General features: G+C 56.6%; 1 protein-coding gene across 2 annotated transcripts in view; it reads right to left on the bottom strand.

The window, feature by feature from the left end:
* The window catches only part of LRRC4B (leucine rich repeat containing 4B), a 50,753-nt gene that overhangs the window by 23,394 nt on the left and 7,879 nt on the right, over positions 1-19,480 (bottom strand). The window contains exons 1-2 of one of the 2 annotated variants that reach the window (XM_058426012.1): positions 9,993-10,617; positions 7,359-7,690 (exon numbers count right to left, since the gene is read on the bottom strand). In XM_058426012.1, coding sequence (XP_058281995.1) covers positions 7,359-7,655 — 297 coding nt within the window. In that variant the 5' untranslated portion in view covers positions 7,656-7,690; positions 9,993-10,617. Of the gene's footprint in view, positions 1-7,358; positions 7,691-9,992; positions 10,618-19,480 lie in introns of those variants that run through there. The other variant, XM_032169021.2, reaches the window with a different exon arrangement.

Genomic DNA, 19,480 nt, shown 5'->3' with positions numbered 1-19,480 from the left:
TATTACGATGTAATAATAATAATAGAAATAAAGTGCACCGGCCGGGCGCGGTGGCTCACGCCTGTAATCCCAGCACTTTGGGAGGCCGAGGCGGGCGGATCATGAGGTCAGGAGATCGAGACCATCCTGGCTAACATGGTGAAACCCCATCTCTACTAAAAATACAAAAAAATTAGCCGGGCATGCTGGCGGGCGCCTATAGTCCCAGCTAATCGGGAGGCTGAGGCAGAAGAATGGCGTGAACCCGGGAGGCGGAGCTTGCAGTGAGCCGAGATCGCGCTACTGCACTCCAGCCTGGGCGAAAATGAGAGGCTCCGTCTCAAAAAAGGAAAGAAAAATTAGCTGTGCGTGGTGGCGTGTGCCTGTAATCCCAGCTACTCAGGAGGCTGAGGCAGGAGAATTGCTTGAACCTGGGAGGCGGAGGTTGCAGTGAGCCAAGATTGCACCACTGCACTCCAGCCTGGTGACAGAGTGAAGCAAGACTCCATCTTAAAAAAGAAAAAGAAAAAGAAATGCACCGTAAATGTAATGCCAAAACCATCTCCTCGACACCCCAGTCCATGGAAAAATTATTTTCCATGAAACCAGTCCCTGGTGCCAAAAGGGTTGGGGACCGCTGACGTAATCAGTCCCTTGTCAGCAGGAGTTGAGGCAACTTCTAAACGTTGGTAGTCGGGCCATGCTTAAACACAACTCTTTGAAGCCCCTCTAATAATTTCCTTAGGCTGGATTGGTTTGTTCCTTAAGCTGGAACCACACTTGCCATACAACCTCATAGTCGGCCCCAGGAGGGACCCAGGGCCGCCTGGTAAAAGCCTTGGGTGGATTCAGTGGTACTTTGTTAAATTAAGTACATGAATATCCTATGGCCCGGCAATTCCCTCTGGGTATATATTCCACAGAAATGATCACGCAGCTCCCAGAGGGGTCCTGAGGGAGGGTTTGCGGTGGGGCAGCTAGAAGCCTCCGGGACGCCCAGTCTCATCAGGAAGCAGTGGGGGTCGTGGCAGATGGACGGGGGTGGGTGCGCATCAATTCTGTAGCAGCGACAGCAGCAGAGTGGACACACACAGCAATGTGAACCACTTTCAGAAACACAGGCCAAGTGAACACAGTGAGACAAAGACAGCGATCTTAACGCGGCTTCATCCTCATAAATTAAGAATACGTGTACACAAAGCAACAATAGCCACTTTGCAAGAACACACACAAGCAAAAAATCCACAGTAAACACCGTAGGAGGACTTTCTGTGGGGAGAGGGTAAGGTGGGGATACGAGGATAAAAGGGAGGGAAGGAGGAAGGAGCCAGTCCGGTGAGGACCACGTGCCTGACTGAGGAGCGAGGAGTGGACAGCCCGGGCCCAGCCGAGGTGGTGCAGCATCCCCCCAGGCCCCGAGGAGATGGAGGAGCAGATCTGCACCCAGTCTTCTCTCAGGGGGCCAGGGCATGTGAGCTGCGGGGAAGCAGTCTCCAGGCCTCTGCCTTAAAAGGCATTTCCGGACGCTCCAGGCTTGCAGGCCCCACCAATCTCAAAAAACAGTGGTGGGGCCAGGGGAGGGCTTCAGAGGATTGCTGATTTTTTTTTGAGACCGAGTCTCGCTGTGTCACTCAGGCGGGAGTGCATTGGTACGATCTCGGCTCACTGCAGACTCCACCTCCCGGGTTCAAGCTATTCTCCTTCCTCAGCCTCCCAAGTAGCTGGGACTACAGGCACACGCCACTATGACTGGCTAATTTTGGTATTTTTAGTAGAGATGGGGTTTCACCATGTTGGCTAGGCTGGTCTCGAACTCCTGACCTCAGGTGATCTGCCTGCCTCAGCCTCCCAAAGTACTGGGATTACAGGCATAGCCACCGCGCCTGGCCATGATATTTTAAAAAACACATCCTCTGTCTTACTATGGGGACCACCTACTGTCCCTGTCATGTGGCAGAAGAACATTTTAACTCTCTCACCAAAGATGAACGGCAACGTTCTAGCCTCCCAGAGAGAGGCCAGCGTCGTCACCCTATGGACTTAGAGTCCCCCAAAGTCCCTGTGAGGTTCTTGCTGCCCACACTGAGCCCAGGCCAGGGGCAGGCGAGAACAGGTGACAGGAGTCTCCGAGCCACCCCCTAGAGCTCACGGGAGGGCGTCGCAGGGATTCGCATCGGCTCCCACCGACAGATTGCTGCAGGTCTCTGCCAAGGATCCGGGCAGGAGCTCGGGAGCTGGCCTCTCATTCAGAGGCAAACAGCTGCTGGGCACCTCCTGTGTGCCAGGCTCGGCCCTAGGTGCTGGGGATCCGGCAGGGAACATTGCAAAGTCTCTGCCTTCATGCAGGTGGCGGCGCGGCGGGGGACAGATGACAACCAAGGCTGCAGGCCACACGGGAGGCTCTCGAATCCCCAGAATTCAGCCTGTCGCTACCAATGCTTCAGTGCCAGGCCCTGGTGTGTGTGTGTGTGTGTGTGTGTGTGTGTGTGTGTGTGTGTGTAAGGGAGAAGTATACTCAAATGAGGAAGCCACATAGAACTCACAGGGCGGTTCTTCTCTCATCATCCCTCAGACCCGGAAACTCCGCTTCTAGGAATTTATCCCAAGGGCAGAGTCCAGAACATTAGAAAGAATGAGCCAACGGATGTCCCCCTGGTGTTGTTCATACCAACTCAGAAATTGGAAATAAGGAGGCCGGGCGCAGTGGCTCACGCCTGTAATCTCAGCACTTTGGGAGGCCGAGGTGGGCGGATCCCTTGAGGCCAGGAGTTCGAGACCAGCCGGGTCAATATCGTGAAACCCCGTCTCTACTAGAAAGTACAAAAATTAGTCAGGTGTTGTGGCAGGCACCTGTAGTCTCAGCTACTTGGGAGGCTAAGGCAGGAGCATCTCCTGAACCCAGGAGGCAGAGGTTGCAGTGAGCCAAGATTGTACCACTGCACTCCAGCCTGGGTGACAGAGTAAGACTCCATCTCAAAAAAAAAAAAAAAAAAAAAAAAGAAGGGCCTGGTTCTGGTTAAATAACGGGATGCTGGCCGGATGTGGTGGCTTGTGCCTGTAATCCCAGAACTTTGGGAGGCCAAGGCAGGCAGATCATCTGAGGTCAGGAGTTCGAGACCAGCCTGCCCAACATGGTGAAACCCTGTTTCTACTAAAAATACAAAAAATTAGCTGGGCGTGGTGGTGTGTGCCTGTAATCCGAGCTACTTAGGAGGCTGAGGCAGTGGAATCGCTTGAACACGGGAGGCAGAGGTTGCAGTGAGCTGAGATTGCACCATTGCACTCCAGCTTGGGCAACAAGAGCAAAACTCAAAAAAAAGGGTGGAGGTGGTCACCTGTAATCCAGATTTGGAGGTTGAGGCAGGGGATCAGAGGTTGGCTAACACGGTGAAACCCCATCTCTACTAAAAATACAAAAAAAAATTAGCCGGGTGTGGTGGCGGGCGCCTGTAGTCCCAGCCACATGGGAGGCTGAGGCAGGAGAATGGCGTGAACCCGGGAGGCGGAGCTTGCAGTGAGCCGAGATCATGCCACTGCACTCCAGCCTGGGTGACAGAGCGAGACTCTGTCTCAAAAAAAATAAAAATAAAAATAAAAATAAAAATAAAAAAATAAAAAAGCAAAAACTCCATTTACAAATCAGCAGCAATTGTGCAATGCACTGTGCATGGGTGGGGAGGGTCTCCGAATTCAAAGACACCAAAGCGAAGGACAGCTACCCGTGGCTGTGGGATTATGGTTGGCTTCTGTCCTCCTGTTTTTACTTAGGTATATTATCTAGTTTTTCTCAGTTAATTTGTATTCATTCTGTAATAAGTAATTAAAAATACACTTATGGCTGGGTTAGGTGGTTTATACCTGTAATCCCAGCACTTTGGGAGGCCAAGGTGGGCGAATTGCTTGGGCTCAGGAGTTCAGGACCAGCCTGGGAAACATAGTGAGACCCTGTCTTCATAAAAAAGAAAAAAAGAAAAGTCAGGCTTGGTGGCTCACGCCTGTAATCCCGGCACTTTGGGTGTCCGAGGCGGGTGGATAATCTGAGGTCGGGAGTTCGAGACCAGCCTGATCAACATGGAGAAACCCTGTCTCTACTAAAAATACAAAATTAGCCGGGCATGGTGGCAAATGCCTGTAATCCCAGCTACTCAAGAAGGCTGAGGCAGGAGAATTGCTTGAACCCAGGAGGCAGAGGTTGCGGTGAGCCGAGATTGCGCCATTGCACTCCAGCCTGGGCAATGAGTGAAACTCTGCCTCAAAAGAAAAAAAAAAAATTAGCTGGGTGTGATGGTATCCCCCAGTAGTCCCAGCTACTCTGGAGGCTGAGGCAGGAGGAGGATCACTTGAACCAGGGAAGTTAAGGCTGCAGGGAGCCGTGATAGTCCCACTGCACTCCAGCCTGAGTGACAGAGTGAGACCCTGTCTCTAAAAATGAAACCATTTACACAGACACAGGAAAGAACCAGGAAGGTATTAAAACAAAATGTAAACAGTAGTTATTTATATCTGGTGATGGAACTAGGGTGATTTTTTCACTTTTTTATTTGGATAACTAAAAAGTTGTTACCTTTTTATTTATTTTTTTAAGACAGGGTCTCTCTGTTGCCCGGGATGGAGTGTAGTGGTGAAATCTCAGCTCGCTGCAACCTCTGCCTCCTGGGCTCAAGCAAGCCTCCCAGCTCAGCCTCCTGAGTAGCCGGGACCACGGACTCATGCCACCATACCTGGCTAATTTTTGTTTTTTTTTAGTGGAGATGGGGATTTGCCGTGTGGCTCAGGCTGGTCTTGAACTCCTGGGCTTAAGCAGTCCACCTGCCTCAGTCTCCCAAAGTGATGGGATTACAGGCATGAGTCACCGCGCCAGGCTAAAAGTTATTACTTTTTAAAGAGCCTCTGGGCTGGGCGTGGTGGCTCACGCCTGTAATCCCAGCACTTTGGGAGGCCGAGGCGGGTGGATCACCTGAGGTCAGGAGTTCGAGACCAGCCTGGCCAACATGGTGAAACCTCGTCTCTACTAAAAATATAAAAATTAGCTGAGCGTGGCGGCAGGCACCTGTAATCCCAGCTACTGAAGGGACTGAGGCGGGAGAATCGCTTGAACCCGGGAGGTGGAGGTTACAATGAGCCAACGTTGCGCCACTGCACTCCAGCCTGGGAGACAGAGTGAGACTCTGTCTCAAAAATAAATAAATAAATACAAAAGTAAAGAGCCTCTGATTACCCTCGATGTGGTCCATGCCTCTTGCTGTCTGGGATGTGTCCACTGAGGGAGGTCAAGCCCACTGACAAACGCTCACAAGCAACCACTCTCGTGGACCGGACCAACACACCCTCCATCCCTGTCTCTGGGCGGGGTGGGGCGGGGGGCGGTGCAAGAACCCCTGGGTGGGGAGGATGAGAAATAGAGGCGTCTGGATCCCTATTGATGCTTTTCACCCTTTGGCAATGTCCACCTTAGTGTGTGCTTTACCAGGTGCATGATATATGGAGGGAGCGGGCCTGTGCGTGACTTATCATAAATGAATATACGTCTGCTGGTGGCGCTCAGCACATGTTTATGGGACTGAATTGTTCACTGAGCACCCCCGCCGCCCCACAAAGAGAAATGGGTCCAGGTTCTAGGACGGGGATGTTGCTACGACCTGGGGCTGCTGGTGAGTGGCGCGGGTGCCTCCCTGTCCCACGCTCTCCCTGGCCATTTCTGCAAAGCGTGTTTCCCTGGCGTGCCGTTCCAGCCACTGGCTCCTTTTTCTCCTCATTTCTTCCCCACTAGAATGTGAGCTGCCGGGGCTAGGGCTGCACTTTGCCTGGCTCGGTCACCACCCAGGACAGGGCTTGGCGCAGAGCCGGTGCTGCCGGTGTCTGTTGAACGTCACGTGTCTAAGTGGGGGAAGGATGGAGTGCAGGGAAGCCGGGGGCAGGTGCATGGGGACCGCACAGTGTGGAATGTCACCTGCTCAAGGGAGACGTGGACGGATCGGTGGAGACTGCAGCTAGGGAGATGCAGGGCAGACTCAAAGCAAACTGGCAGACATGGGAGCCTGTGGGAGGTGGGTGTGGACAGAGGGACAAGGCCCTGCAGGAGCAGGGCGTGGTGATGTGACAACGCCCCTGACGTTTCTGGACCCCTTCGCTGGCCCTTGCCCCACAGCCACCAGGAAGGGACTGCTCCCCTGAGAGGTCCCCTTTCTTCCCTGAATCTGGCTCTCAGGACGGTCAGATGGGAGCAGCCTAGTCCTCCCACCCCTTCCCAGGGACAGACCAGGCAGAAGAGCAGCCGCACTTCTTAGGGGAGCTGTTACATCTGGAAGGTTAGATCTGGAGGGGCTGGGACCTCTGGCATCGGCACCCTCTTCCCTCCCAGCTTTACAGGCTGGGGAAGGAGGAGGCTTGCTTGGAGGCAGGAGTTGGACCAAATCAGCCTGGGGTAATGATCCCTGGGAATCACTGGCAATGCCTGGAGATATTTTTGGAACTGGGGGTGGGGTGCTACTGGCATCTAGTGGCCGGAAATGCTGCTAAACATCCTACAGCACACAGGACAGAGCCCCCCACCCTGCTCGCCAAAGGATGATCCGACCCCAAATGTCAATAGGGCAGAGGTTGAGAAGCCCTGCTTTCTAATAGCACAGCTCTGTCTCCCCAAGCCATCGCTTACGGCCTGTCCTAATCAGAGTCATCATTAATCGAGTGGCAGCTGCCCCATCCTGAGCACCAGCCACAGGCCACCATGGCACCAAGCACCAGAGCGTTCTCAGCCTCTCTGCTCTCCAATTCTCACACCAGCTCCAGGAAATGGGGACGCAAACCCTGCACTGCCGGGCACATGACTATGGAAACGCCTCCTGTCCTCTGACCACTCGCCAGGTGCCAGCACACAGGCTAATGCCCCAATAAGTACCAGACCCATCAGCCCTCACAGCAACGCCTCAACACAGGGGCTTGCATTGTCCTCGCTTTTCAGATGAAGAAACTGAGGCTCAGAATCATGCCGTCACCTTCCCAAGGCCACGAGAGGGTGTGGTGGTGCAGATGCCACAGAGGTCCCTGTGGAAGGGTTGCTCTCTACACCCCAGGGACTCCACGGCTCGGCCTAGGCCGACCCGCCTGTCCTGTGCTGGGGGCTGGGCAGGTGGCCTGCACTTGGGCCCCAACACAGTGGCTCAGAGACAGGGAGCACTGTGCTCCCAAAGCCCAGAGGGTCTCCACTCCACCTTGGGAGCCCGGCTCCAGCTGACAGGATGCAGACGCGCAGGCCACATCCACAGGTGCCGGAGACGGGGAAGCCCCGGTGTGGGGAGGCCCAGAGGGGATGGGCTGCATCTGCACGCCTCCCCAGTGCCCCGCTCCATGGTCCCTCTCTGCCCGCTGGCCCCGCATACCTGGATGCTGTTCTCTTGCAGGTTCAGGTACCGCGTGTTGACCGGGATGCTGGCTGGGACCTCGGCCAGGTCTCTCCGTGTGCAGATCACCCGGCTGGCCTGGTTGCTGCAGGAGCAGGCCACGGGGCAGGAGGTGGCCGGCGGGGAGCCCCCTCCGGCGGCAGATGTCACGGCCACTCCACCTCCACCAGCCCCCAGGGGTGGGGAGAAAAGCCAGAGGAAGAGCAATGCCCCGTGGGGCCAGGACATCCTACCGGGCGGCAGCGGGGGGCACGGGGAGCCGCGGGCACGCGCCATCCTCAATGTTCATGCTCTGCGTGGACGCTGGGGGGCTGTGGGCGCGGGAGAGAGAGGGGAGAGGCTCGGTGAGGGACAGGAGCCCATGTGGCCCGGGTGCTCGCCAACACCCAGGCAGCCCCATTACCGCCTCCCTGCCCCATGCCCAGAACAAAGGGACAGGGAGGGAGACAGCCGCCGATGGACCCACCCAGCAGGCTGGGGCAGGCAGAGGGAAGCTTGGCCTGCCCGGCCCTGCACTAGCTCATCCTCTCCATGCTGGCAAGATTCTACGCCCATTCTGCAGCAGGGAAAACTGAGGCTGGGGGAGAGGAAGTGCCTGCCCAAGGTCACTCAGCCAGTAAGTGCAGAAGTTGTCCAGATTCAAAACCCAGTTCTTTGCATGATTTCAAAAAGGTAGACACATCAGAGGAGTGAGACAGACAGACAGACAAAGCGAGGGGGCAGAAAGGGGGAAGAGCAAGCGAGGTGGCGAGGATCTCGCTCCCATCCCAACACCCGCCCGGTCCCCTTGCCACCTGCGTGATCGCCTGGGAGGCGGGTCCCAGCCTCCTCTCCCCTCCACTCCCTCTCCCTCTCCCCCTCCCAGGGATGTTAGCGAAGAGATGCATTTCCCCCACCCCCTGTGTCCTCAGCTAAACCGAAAGACCCTCCGCTGCACACCCTCCTGTCACTGCCCACCCTGTCCAGGCCCTGTGGGGGCCTCACAGCAGCTTCAGAGACTTGAGTCAGACTCATGGGAGAATCTGAGGGAGAGAGAAGTAAGGTGGCAGACAAGGCAACTGTGGAGGTGACAGGTGTGGGCAGGTGAAGGGAGGGCTGGGAGGCAGCAGGGTGAAGAGAGAGGAGACTGCAGCTTGTGTGTGATGGTGGCTGGGGACCTGGCGGGGGGCGGCACAGGCTGAGAGGCCACCAGCTGCACCCCCTCCTTTACCCCGAGACTGTGGGTGCTCCAGGCAGAGACAGCCCCGATGGGACTCGTGCCAGCTGCTGCCGCAGGACCGAGCTCGGTTCTCAGGGAGGGGATGGGGAAGGGAAGGGGGTCCAGGGACTCTGCCTGGGTTCTGGGAGGAAAGTGGACAGTGGGGACTCGGGTCCTCTGAGAAGTCACGCTGTACCTCCCCAATCTGTCCTGCCCCGCCATTTCCATAGAACCAGAGAGGGAAAGGGGATGGGCGAGTCACAGCAACAGCAACGATACCAGTAACAATAGTCTCTCTGGAACACTGGGTAAGCCCTTGCAATGCAGCAAACTGTATCCCGGTCGTCTCGTGTAAACCTCATAATGACCATAGGAGAAAGCTATTAGGATGCCCAATTTACAGATGGGGACACTGAGGCACTACGAGGGAAAACGGCCTGTCCAAGGGCACAGAGCAGGCTGGCAGGGCGCAGAGGGGGTACTTCGGCCCTGGGTCTACCCTCTGGCTCCCAGCTCTTCTTTGCACGCAGCATCTCTGAGTACACACAAATACACCCACACCAGCAGGCCCTGCCCCAACACAGGCCAACCCCAAGCCGTTCCCAAGAGACCAGGAGGCGAGCAGGTCACACAAACATGCACACCGACCCACTCACGCTCAGCGGTGACGGGGCACGCCCTCTCACGGTGGACTCTCAGGACCCCCGACACAGGCTCACCCCCAAGCACACGGCTGTGCACACACACAGTCACTCCCTCCTCCTGCAGTTTCCAAGACCATTTTAACCCAGATAAAAATGTGTGTGCATACGTCTGTGTATCTGAGTGCGTGTGTGAGAGCGAGGGCTAGACAGAGACACAGAGAGACAGAGACAGAAGCAGAGGCAGAGAGACAGAGGGCAGGGGTAAGAGGGGGCTGGGGAGAGAAAGAGAGAGAGAGAGGAGGGAGAGGTTGATTCTGTGTCCACCCGGGCTCATTTTTCTCCTGGAGGGCTGGGGCCGTGTGTCTGTATCTGACTATGTGAGTGTGGTGAGGGTCTTCATTTTCCTGAATGTGAACAGGGAGGCCGATGCCCAGTCCTTATCCTGGGTCTGGGTCTCCCACCTCTTAAGACCCTGGCGATGATCCAGCCCACACCCTCTTAGCCAAAGGGCTGGCCCAAAGAGCAGGGCCTGGACTTGAGGCCGGGGGACCCCGCAGGGCCTGGGGGAGCCCACGGCACCCACCCCGGCCTCCAGGCCTGCCGCTGCTGTGTCTACCTCCGCATCTGTCCCCAGCTCTCCCGCTGCCAGCCCGCATCCCCCCACCCCCATCACGGCTTCTGCAGCGACTCGGCCTCCCTCCCCTTCCCCCCCTCGCCCTCCGCCATCTCCCATCCTCTTCTCCCCCCAACCTCACGGTGGGGGACACTCACCCTGGTGGCTTGGCTTCCGCTGGGCCTCTCCCTGCGCCCAGGCCCCCCCCTCCACATGCCTCCGGCCAGCCGGGGTCTCTGCCTCCCCAGTTCTCCAGGGCTTCCCGTCGAGATCGTGCTGGGGGGGGCGCAGGGGCTTCTTGGGTCTCCCTGCGCCCCCCCCACTGGCCTGTCGCCCTTCCCAGCCCTGGGGGGAGGCTGTCCTTTGGCCACTGCAGCAGTTCTCTCCTCCCCTCCCCGCTTGCCTCCTCCGGTCTCCTTCCACCCCCTCTCCCACCTCTACCTCGACTCTCCCCCCACTGCAGCCTCCTTTCTCTCCACCCACCGACCCCAGCCCCCTTCTCCTCTCTCTCTGCCCCTCTCGGTCCTCCCCCTCCGCCTCTGGTCCCCGTCCACCTCCTCTGGCCTCACCCCCCTCCTGAGTCTCCCCCCTCACAATCTTGCCTCCCTCGGGACCCCCAGGCCCCTTCTCTCCTTCTCCTCCATCTATTCCTCCCTCTTGCTCTATCCCTGTCACCCTCTCATCGGCCCTGAGCCCGTCTCAGTCAGGTCGTCTGTCTGTCCGTCTGTCTTGGTCCCTTTCTCCCGGGCTCTGTCTGTCTCTCTCTTTCTCCGCGATTACAATTTCTAGTCACACGGCAGTGCAGAGCCAAGCTGTGCCTCAGCTCCCTCCCTCCCCACCCCTCCCTCCTTCTTTCTCTCCTTCTGAACGGGGAGGGCGCCTCTCCTCCCTCCTCCTCAGCCTCCCTTCCCTGCACCACCAGGGGGGAGGCCTCCCCCTCCCCCCGCTAATCAAAGGCTTCGTTATCTAATTAACCCATTGGTTCTGGGCAGCCGAGGAGGCAGCCGAGGAAGGTGGGGGAAGCGGGGGAGGAAGGTTGCCGGCTGGGCTGCCCAAGAAAGGGGGGTGGGTGGGCTGTGCCAAGCCAGAGCCTCGTGGCACACAGACAGCCTCGTTGGCTGCATGACCTGGCTGGGCCACCGCTGAACCCCCGACCCCCACTGCCAGCCAAAACCCCCCAGCATCACACCCCCCACCGGGTCTAGGCACACAATTTTGCCCAGGGTTTTCCTGCAGATGCCCCTGTACCCCAGGAAATCCTTCAAATCCCCACCACGCCACACAGCCTTTACTCCAACCCTGATATACCACACCTGATATACCAGCACTGGAACCTGCGCCCTGCACCATCATCCCTGTCCCGTGGCTGAGGGCCAGCCCCTCTTCATGCCACAAAGACCCCCACCCCTAGAGGCACCCCTCTCCCTTGGACCTTAGCCAGATCCTGACATCTGCCTCTTGACACACTTCTGCAAAATCTGCAGGGCAGCCACGTTCATTCATTCAACTTATCCACCCATCCATCCGTCCATCCATCCATCTATCCATCTGTCCATCCATCCATCCATCCATCCATCCATCCATCCATCCATCCAGCCATCCGTCCATCCATCCATCCATCCATCCATCCATCCATCCATCCATCCATCCACCCATCCATCCTTCCATCCATCCACCCATCCATCCTTCCATCTGTCTGTCCAACAAATGTCTAACCAGTCCCTGCTATGTGCCAGACACTGGCCCAGGACACCCACAGGCCACAAAAGTCACCTCTCGAGAGTGGGGCACATTGGTGAGTGCCGACAGGCCTGGGTTTGAGTCCTGACTCTGCTGCCACTTCCCGTGTAACCTCGGGCCGGTGGCTTCATTCTCCCAAGCTGCAGTTCCCTCCACTGTGAAACAGGGATAATGAGAGTGTCTGCCTCCTAGGGCCGCTGTGGGGATTAAATCGCTAAATCCTCGGTAAAGGGTTCTGTCTTCACAACATATGCGGAATCAGACCCGGGAATCAGAGGATCTTTCTCCCCACGCCCAGGCTCCTTCTCTGACCTGGCTCCCATCTCCCTCTTGAACGATTACAGTGTCCTCCCCTCCAGCCTCCCCATTTCTACCTTCACCCCCACTCCCTGTGCGTTCCCCACGGGCAGCGAGAGGGATCCTGTCAACACCCCATGGACCCTGCCCCGCCCCTGCTCCACAGCCTTCCACAGCTCCCGTTCCACTCAGAGCAGAGGTGAGGACTTCACCGCGGTTTTCAGGCCCCCACTCTCCACCCCAGCTCCTCCTCTGACCTCATCGCTTCCCTCCTCCCCCTGCTCACTCGCTGTTTCCAGAACAGGCCGTGCACACCCCGGCCCCAGGGCCTTTGCACCTGCTCTTCCCTCTGCCTGGAACGCTTTTCGCCGGTTGTCTACAGGACTCTTGCCCTGCTCTCTATCAGGTCTGTGCTCCAATGCTACTTTCTCAGTGAGGCCGTCCTGACCGCCCCGCATCAAACAGCACCCCCATCCCTCTCCAGAACCTTCTCTTTTCGTTTTTCTCCATGACATTTATCAGCATCTGAGCTTTTATATGGGTCCGTGCGCTTGAACGCAAGTTTCCCAAGGACAGTCAGTTTGTGACTATTTGGTTCCCAGGACCCACAACAGTGCTGGGCACATGGCAGTTGCTCGCCACACACTGGTGCAGGGATGGATGGGTATGTTATCGTCACTGTGAGTCTATCTCCCCCCACGCTCACACACAGATACCCCCATTCTCCGTTCTGCACACCGAGCCAGGCCGCACTGCAATAGCTGCACAATGCAGCCTCCCAGCCCTGGACACCCTCGGTCCCCAGGTCCCCTTCCATCCCAGGAGGCCTGCTGGCAGAGGCAGCACTTTTTTTTTTTTTTTTTTTTTGAGACAGAGTCTCACCCTGTTGCCCAGGCTGGAGTGAAGTGGCATGATCTCAGCTCACTGCAACCTCTACCTCCTGGGTTCAAGCAATTCTCCTGCCCCAGCCTCCTGAGTAGCTGAGACTACAGGCGCCCACCACCACCCCGGCTAATTTTTGTATTTTAAGTTAGAATCAGGGTTTCACTGTGTGGGCCAGGCTGGTCTTGAACCCCTGACCTCCAGTGATCCACCTGCCTTGGCCTCCCAAAGTGCTGGGATGACAGGTGTGGGCCACCGTACCTGGCCGAGGAAGCACATCTCACATCAGCTGGACACCAATGTCCCGGGTCACCCTCCATGCCCTGGGTCACCCTCCATGCCCCAGCACCACCTGGATGGCTAAGTCCTAGATACTACACCTCAGGTTCCAAACAGGAGGTCCCCAGCGCAGCTCTGTGCACCCAGAGGAAAGCTGCCACTCTGTCCAAACCTCAGATACCACCTGCGTGAGCTACACTCCTGGACACAGCTGCATACTGAGAGGGCACCTGGCACCAGCTGTCCCCAGATAGAGCCCTCTGACCTGGATAACAGGAATGCCGGCTAACCTCATCTCTTCCGCACACACATCTGACTTGTGTGAACTCACTGAATGACACCACCAAAGGTGGTCACGTCCAACACACATCTGGCACTGACTGGGCACCATTCTGGGAGCTTTACTTGCATTAGCCACTGCAGTTCGCATCAACCCTCTGAGAAAAGACTGCTATTACACCCAGTTCCCAGCTAGCAAAGCTGAGACACACAGAGGTACTGTTAGTTGCCTAATGCGAAACACATGGCTAGGAAGTGGCCCCTCCTAGGTCAGCCTCGCCGGAGTCCAGGGGCCCCAAAGACCCCCAAGTTTGGCCTGACAACAGCAACAATTCCCATGGAGGTTGCCTCTGTGTGTGGGGCAGGGTGCAGGCAAGGCCACAGGCATGCTGAACAGCCATCCGTCCTCAGCCCCTGCAGTCACCCACACGGCACAGGATATGACACGCCTGGCACCCCACCACGGCTTCACGCCCGGCTGGCAGAGGCTCCATGGACTGCCCTCTGCCCCCACGCACCCCTAATAGTGATGGGAAGTACTGATTTCATGTGGGTGCCATGCTATCCGCTCCTCAAGCTGCTGGCTTCTCCCCACGGCCCTGGGAGGAAGGGATGGTTCTTGCGCCCATTGTACAGATTCAGAGGTGAGCGCCACTTGCCAAAGGTTACACAGCCCTCCAGCAGCACAGCCGGCATTGGAACCCCAGGCCCGCAACTTAGCCAAGTCACCACGGTTGCTTCTCCTACCCCAGCTGCCCCGAGAGAGGACCCATCACAAGGGTACACCTGTTCTCCTCCCTCACCTGGTGCAAGGAACAAGCCAGAGGCAGACACAGAAGGACCCCAAAGAGAAGAAGTACGAGGGGCAGAGAGTGGCAGAGTCACAGGGAGACAGATACAGGCATACAAAGGGGCCTGAAAGGGCAGGAGGACAGGAGGCCCCGAGATGGAGCTGAGATCCAGGGGAAGGCAGAGGCTGGGAGGGCCCAGGCACTCGAGGCATGAAGCTGAGTCCTCACCGGCTTCGCCATCCTCCCCAGCCCCAGCTCTGAGAGATCTCGGGCACTGTGCCTGGGAGGATTCAGGCAGATGGCAGATCGGAAACTCGGGGACCCAGGGGAGGTGGGGTGAGGAGAAATGGGAGGCAGGGAACGTTCCTGTCAGGCGCACTCATTTTTTGGGGTGGGGGTGGAGGGCAAATTCAGACGGCCAGAGGGAAGATGGGAAATTGACTACCATTTGCAGCAAGAGGCCTGGAGGTTAGAGCTAGAGAAGAACTTCCCCACTGTGAGGGACTGGGGCAGAAGTGGAGCCTGGAACCCAGAGGGTGGAGAGGAATCGAAGCCGGGGAGGGATGAGCCTTTCTGTCCCTGGAAGCCTGTCCTATGGGAGAGACTTGGGTTCAGGGGGAGGGGACAGGCAGCGCTGGCGTTCTGAGCCAATCCATGTCCTGAATGCTTTCAAAATAAAAGCAGCCCCATAGCCCCAAGAATTGTCAGGCTTCTATGTTTGGAGGTAGAAGAACCTTAGGGAAAGGGCAGTCCAGGCCCCCCAGGAGCTGCTGATGAGGAAGCGGGACTAGGGGCTTGGCTCAGCTCACGAGTTTCCCGGGCCACTGGCCACTGGGCAGCAGGACCAACAGGCAGCCAGTGCAGTGGGGGTGCAGTCGGGGTGGAAGTGAGGTGCAGCGGGTGGGGGTGAGGTGGTGACTCGCTTGGAGAGAGGCTGTCCTTTCCCGTGCAGCCACGCCGGCCTCCCCCAGGCTCCTCCCACCCACCAGGCGCCTCCCACCCAGGCTCTTCCCATCCACACCATGCCCATTCCCCTGAGGGGACTTTGCCCCTGCTGTGCCCTCGGCCAGCCGGGGGTGTTCTTCCTGGGGTCGGCGGGGGGGGGGGGGGGGCTCTGCGTTCCCACGACACCTCCAGGAGGTCTTCTTGGAGCTCCCCCCACCATCTCTATCCCTTGCACTTCCTTTCCTTCACAGCTCGTGTCACGGCCACCCAGCACCTGATGCTCGGTGATTTGTTCCTGCGTTCATTGCCTGCCTTCCTGCTAAGAGGGGAGCTCCTGAGGGCTTTGCCGGGGCGTTCACGGCTGCATCCTCAGGGCCTGCCACAGCGATAGCCCCTCCGAGCCTCAGTATTTGCTGCAGGAATGAGCGAGCCAGCGCCCCCACCGGCAGTTCCTCTGCTGGCACCCGAGGCAAGGAGGCCTGTGTCTCTAGGGAGGCAAGTGTGGGGGTGGGGGAGCCGTCCGAGGGCTAAGTGAGAGGGTGGGCACAGGGTGGGCCCTGGAACGTCCAGGAGGGAAGCCGGGAGGCGGGAATGTCGAGCTGTTACAGAGGCCGTGGCAATGGGCCGGGGGCAGGGGGGGCCCTCCTTCCTCCCACATCGGGCTATGACAACAGAGGGGCAGGCTCAGCTCTGGTGGGTGAACCACCTCTGAGTGGACTGGAGCGGGGCAGCTGGAGGCCAGGGAGGAGCTGCGCCAGGGGTCCGGGGGTAGAGGATGAGGCCGCGGCTGGAGCCACGGGAATGGAGAGAAGGGAAAGAGTGAACAGATAAAGCAAATTTGTAAAAGTGGCAGAAGCTGGAGGCGGTGTAGGAGGTGAGGGAGAGGGCGGAGCCAGGCTCTTCTTATAGATCTGGGGTCAAATTCCAAAAGCCGGAAGAGGATGTGGGGTGGGAAGCAGTTACGGGGAGAAGGGAATGCAAAGGTCCCTGCCACAGGCCCCCCAGCCCCAGTCTCCACTCACAGGCTCTGATCACACCCACAGGGCAGCAGGGGAGCTGGGGACACACCGCCCACCCGGCTCCCGTCCAGTCCTTGGCTGTGCCACCTTGGGCCAGCTGCAGCCTCTCTGATGATGCTGCATGGGGCTGTGGCAAGGGGGCCCAAGTAGGGCCTGGCACACAGCAAGTGACCAACAAGTGACATATAGGACTCCGAGCCTGGCCGGAAGCCGGGAAAAGGAGAAACGTCGGCTCCGACCCCCTGGTGCTGCCAATTTGCTGCTAGGAACAGTACCCTGCGGTCACTCAGTTTCCTCATCGGAGAAATGGGAATTAACAGCAGGTTTCAGAAGACAGAGGGCTGGGAGGGCTGGGTGGGGGGTGGTGAGGACCCAGGAAGGGCTGAGGTGAGCTATTTACCAGCCAGTGGAGGACTACAGTTGACCCTTGAAGGACAGGGGTTTGAACCATGTGGTTCGCTTATATGTGGACTTTCTCCTGCCTCTGCCACTCCCGAGACAGCAAGACAACCGCTCCCTCCTCCTGCTCACAGCCCACTCAACGTGAAGACAATCAGGGGAGCCCGTTACGATGATACACTCCAGTTAGTGGCTAGTAAATGTATTTTCTCTTCCTTAGCATTTTCTCAATAACATTTTCTTTTCTCTAGCTCACTTTATTGTCAGAATTCAGGATAGAATACATTTAACATGAATGTGTTAACTGTTTATGTTATTGGTAGAGTGTCCAATCAACAGGACACTATTAGTAGTTAAGTTTTAGGGGAGTCAAAAGTTAAAGGCAGATTTTCAACTTCACACGGGGCTGGCACCCCTAGCCCCCAAGTTGGTCAGGGGTCAACCGTATACATACACACACACACACACACACACACACACACATATACATACATACACACACACATATACACACACATACATACATACACACACATCACACACACATACATACACACATACATACATACACACACATCACACACAGATATATATACACGCACATACATATACATATATACACACATATACATACACACACATCACACACACATACATATATATACACACACACATACATACACACACACATACATATATATGCACACACATACATACACACACACATCACACACATTTCTGCTGGAGTGCAGTGGCCTGATCTCGGCTCACTGCAGCCTCCACCTCCCAGGCCCAGGTGATCCTCCCACTTCAGCCTCCTGAGTAGCCGACTACAGGTGTGGACCATTACACCTGGCTAATTTTTTTGTATTTTTGTAGAGATAGGCTTTTGCCATGTTGCCCAGGCCGGCCTCAAACTCTCGGGCTCAAACAATCCTCCTGCCTCAGCCTCCCAAAGTGCTGGATTATAAGCGTAAGCCACGGCACCGGCTGTATTTCAATATTTCAGTGCATCACCATCAAATAGACTCTCTGCAATGATGCAAATGTTCTCTCCGTGCCGTCCAGCACTAGCGGCCACCGGCCACATGAGGCTATGGAGCACATGACATATGTCGAGAATGAACAGGGACTGAATTCTTCATTCGACTTGATGTGACTGTTGGTGCTCACGTGTGGCAGTGGCTGTGGCAGCTGCTGTGTTGGACAGCATGGATCTAACCACTGATCCTGCTTGGAACTGCTTCTGCCTGAGTCCCTGAAGTGCCGCTCCATCTGCTCCTTGGCCCTGCCCAGCCACCTCACAGGACTCTTATAGGACTCATGGAGAAGCCAGGGAGATCATAGCCGGAGAAACGGAACGTTACGGAGAGTGTGAGGCCCGAGCACCTGGCCAGCGCTGCCTTGGTTACCTGTGCCAGGCCTGCGCTGCGGGAGCTGCCTGCAAGAGTTTATTCAGTCCCCGCGAGGGGCCCATGGCGAGAGCTGCTGCTGCCCATTTTACAGAAGGGCACACAGAGGCACGGTGAGGTCACTGCTATACACATGGATAGCCAGATTTGGGTAGGCTCTGAGATAAAAACTGAACTTAAAAAAAAAAAAAAAGAAAAGAAAAAGAAAAGAGGGCCGGGCGCAGTGGCTCACGCCTGTAATCCCAGCACTTTGTGAGGCCAAGGTGGGCGGATTACCTGAGGTCAGGAGTTTGAGACCAGCCGGACCAACATGGTGAAATTCCACCTCCACTAAAAATACAAAATTAGCCGTGCCTGGTGGCGGGCACCCGTAATCCCAGCTACTGGGGAGGCTGAGAAAGGGGAATTACTTGAACCTAGGAGGCAGAGGTTGCAGTGAGCTGAGATGGCGCCACTGCACTCCAACCTGGGCAACAGAGCGAGACTCCGTCTGAAAAAAAGGAAAGAAAAAAAACTGAACTTCCAGGTCCCTGGACTGTGATTCTGTGCTGGGATGGGGCGGCTGAACACCCCTGAACTGAATTCACCCCAGAAGAGAGCTGGACCCTGGCCTGGCATTGGTGGTTTTTACAACAGTATTTGTTGCCAAGGCTCGGGCAGTGGGGCGTGAGAGTGAGTTTGCAGGTGGGGAGGGGCGTGGCCCCAGCCAGCTCCACTCATAGGGGTCCTGCCTAGGAAGGACGCTGATCCGATTTGTTTTCTCTCACAGGGTTGTGCATAGTTATTTTATTTACAACAAAAGGGTGCTACTAAAAGTCATAAAAAGCTGAAAACTATGTGAACTGGAACAACACTTCTCAGACATGAATGTGTGTCCAGCTGCCTGGGAATCTTGTTAAGAGGCAGATTCTGGCCGGGCGCAGTGGCTCACGCCTGTAATCCCAGCACTGTGGGAGGCTGAGGCGGGCGGATCACTTGAGGTGAGGAGTTTTGAGACCAGCCTGACCAACATGGTGAAACCCTGTCTCTAATAAAAATACAAAAATTAGCTGGGCGTGGAGGCACCTGCCTGTAGTTCCAGCTACTTGGGAGGCTGAGGCAGGAGAATCGCTTGAACCCGGGAGGCGGAGGTTGCAGTGAGCCGAGATCACACCACTGCACTCCAGCCTCGATGACAGAGTGAGACTCTGTCTCAAAATAACAATAATAATAACAAAAAAACCACAGATTCTGCATCACCATATCTAGGGTGAGGCTGTCATTCTGTTTCCCAGGGGATGCAGGTCTCCCAGCAAGGGGTTGAAGAGTCTCTAAGTGCCCATCTCACTCCTATATTCCATTTCGTGATGAGGAATGAAGCCCCCTCCTCTCCTTTCTGGAGCTCTGTATAGGGGTGTCGCTCAAGGCGGGCCTTGGAATCAACTAGACCTGGGTTTGAACCTCAGCTGCCACAGTTACTAGCCATGTTGGCTTGCAAAGGGAACTTCACCCCTCAGGGCCTCGGTCTGCTCACCTGTAGGTGGGGAAGGTCTGATATCTGTGATGAGTTTAGGGAAATGCCTGGAGCATAAAAGGAAAGTGCTCAGTGAACTTATTCCAGGAT

This window comes from Hylobates moloch, unplaced genomic scaffold (assembly GCF_009828535.3).
Source record: "Hylobates moloch isolate HMO894 unplaced genomic scaffold, HMol_V3 SCAFFOLD_12, whole genome shotgun sequence".
In the NCBI taxonomy this organism is placed as follows: domain Eukaryota; kingdom Metazoa; phylum Chordata; class Mammalia; order Primates; family Hylobatidae; genus Hylobates; species Hylobates moloch.
The sequence above is the reverse complement of the archived record's forward strand: the minus strand, read 5'-3'. Positions and strand labels throughout refer to the sequence as shown.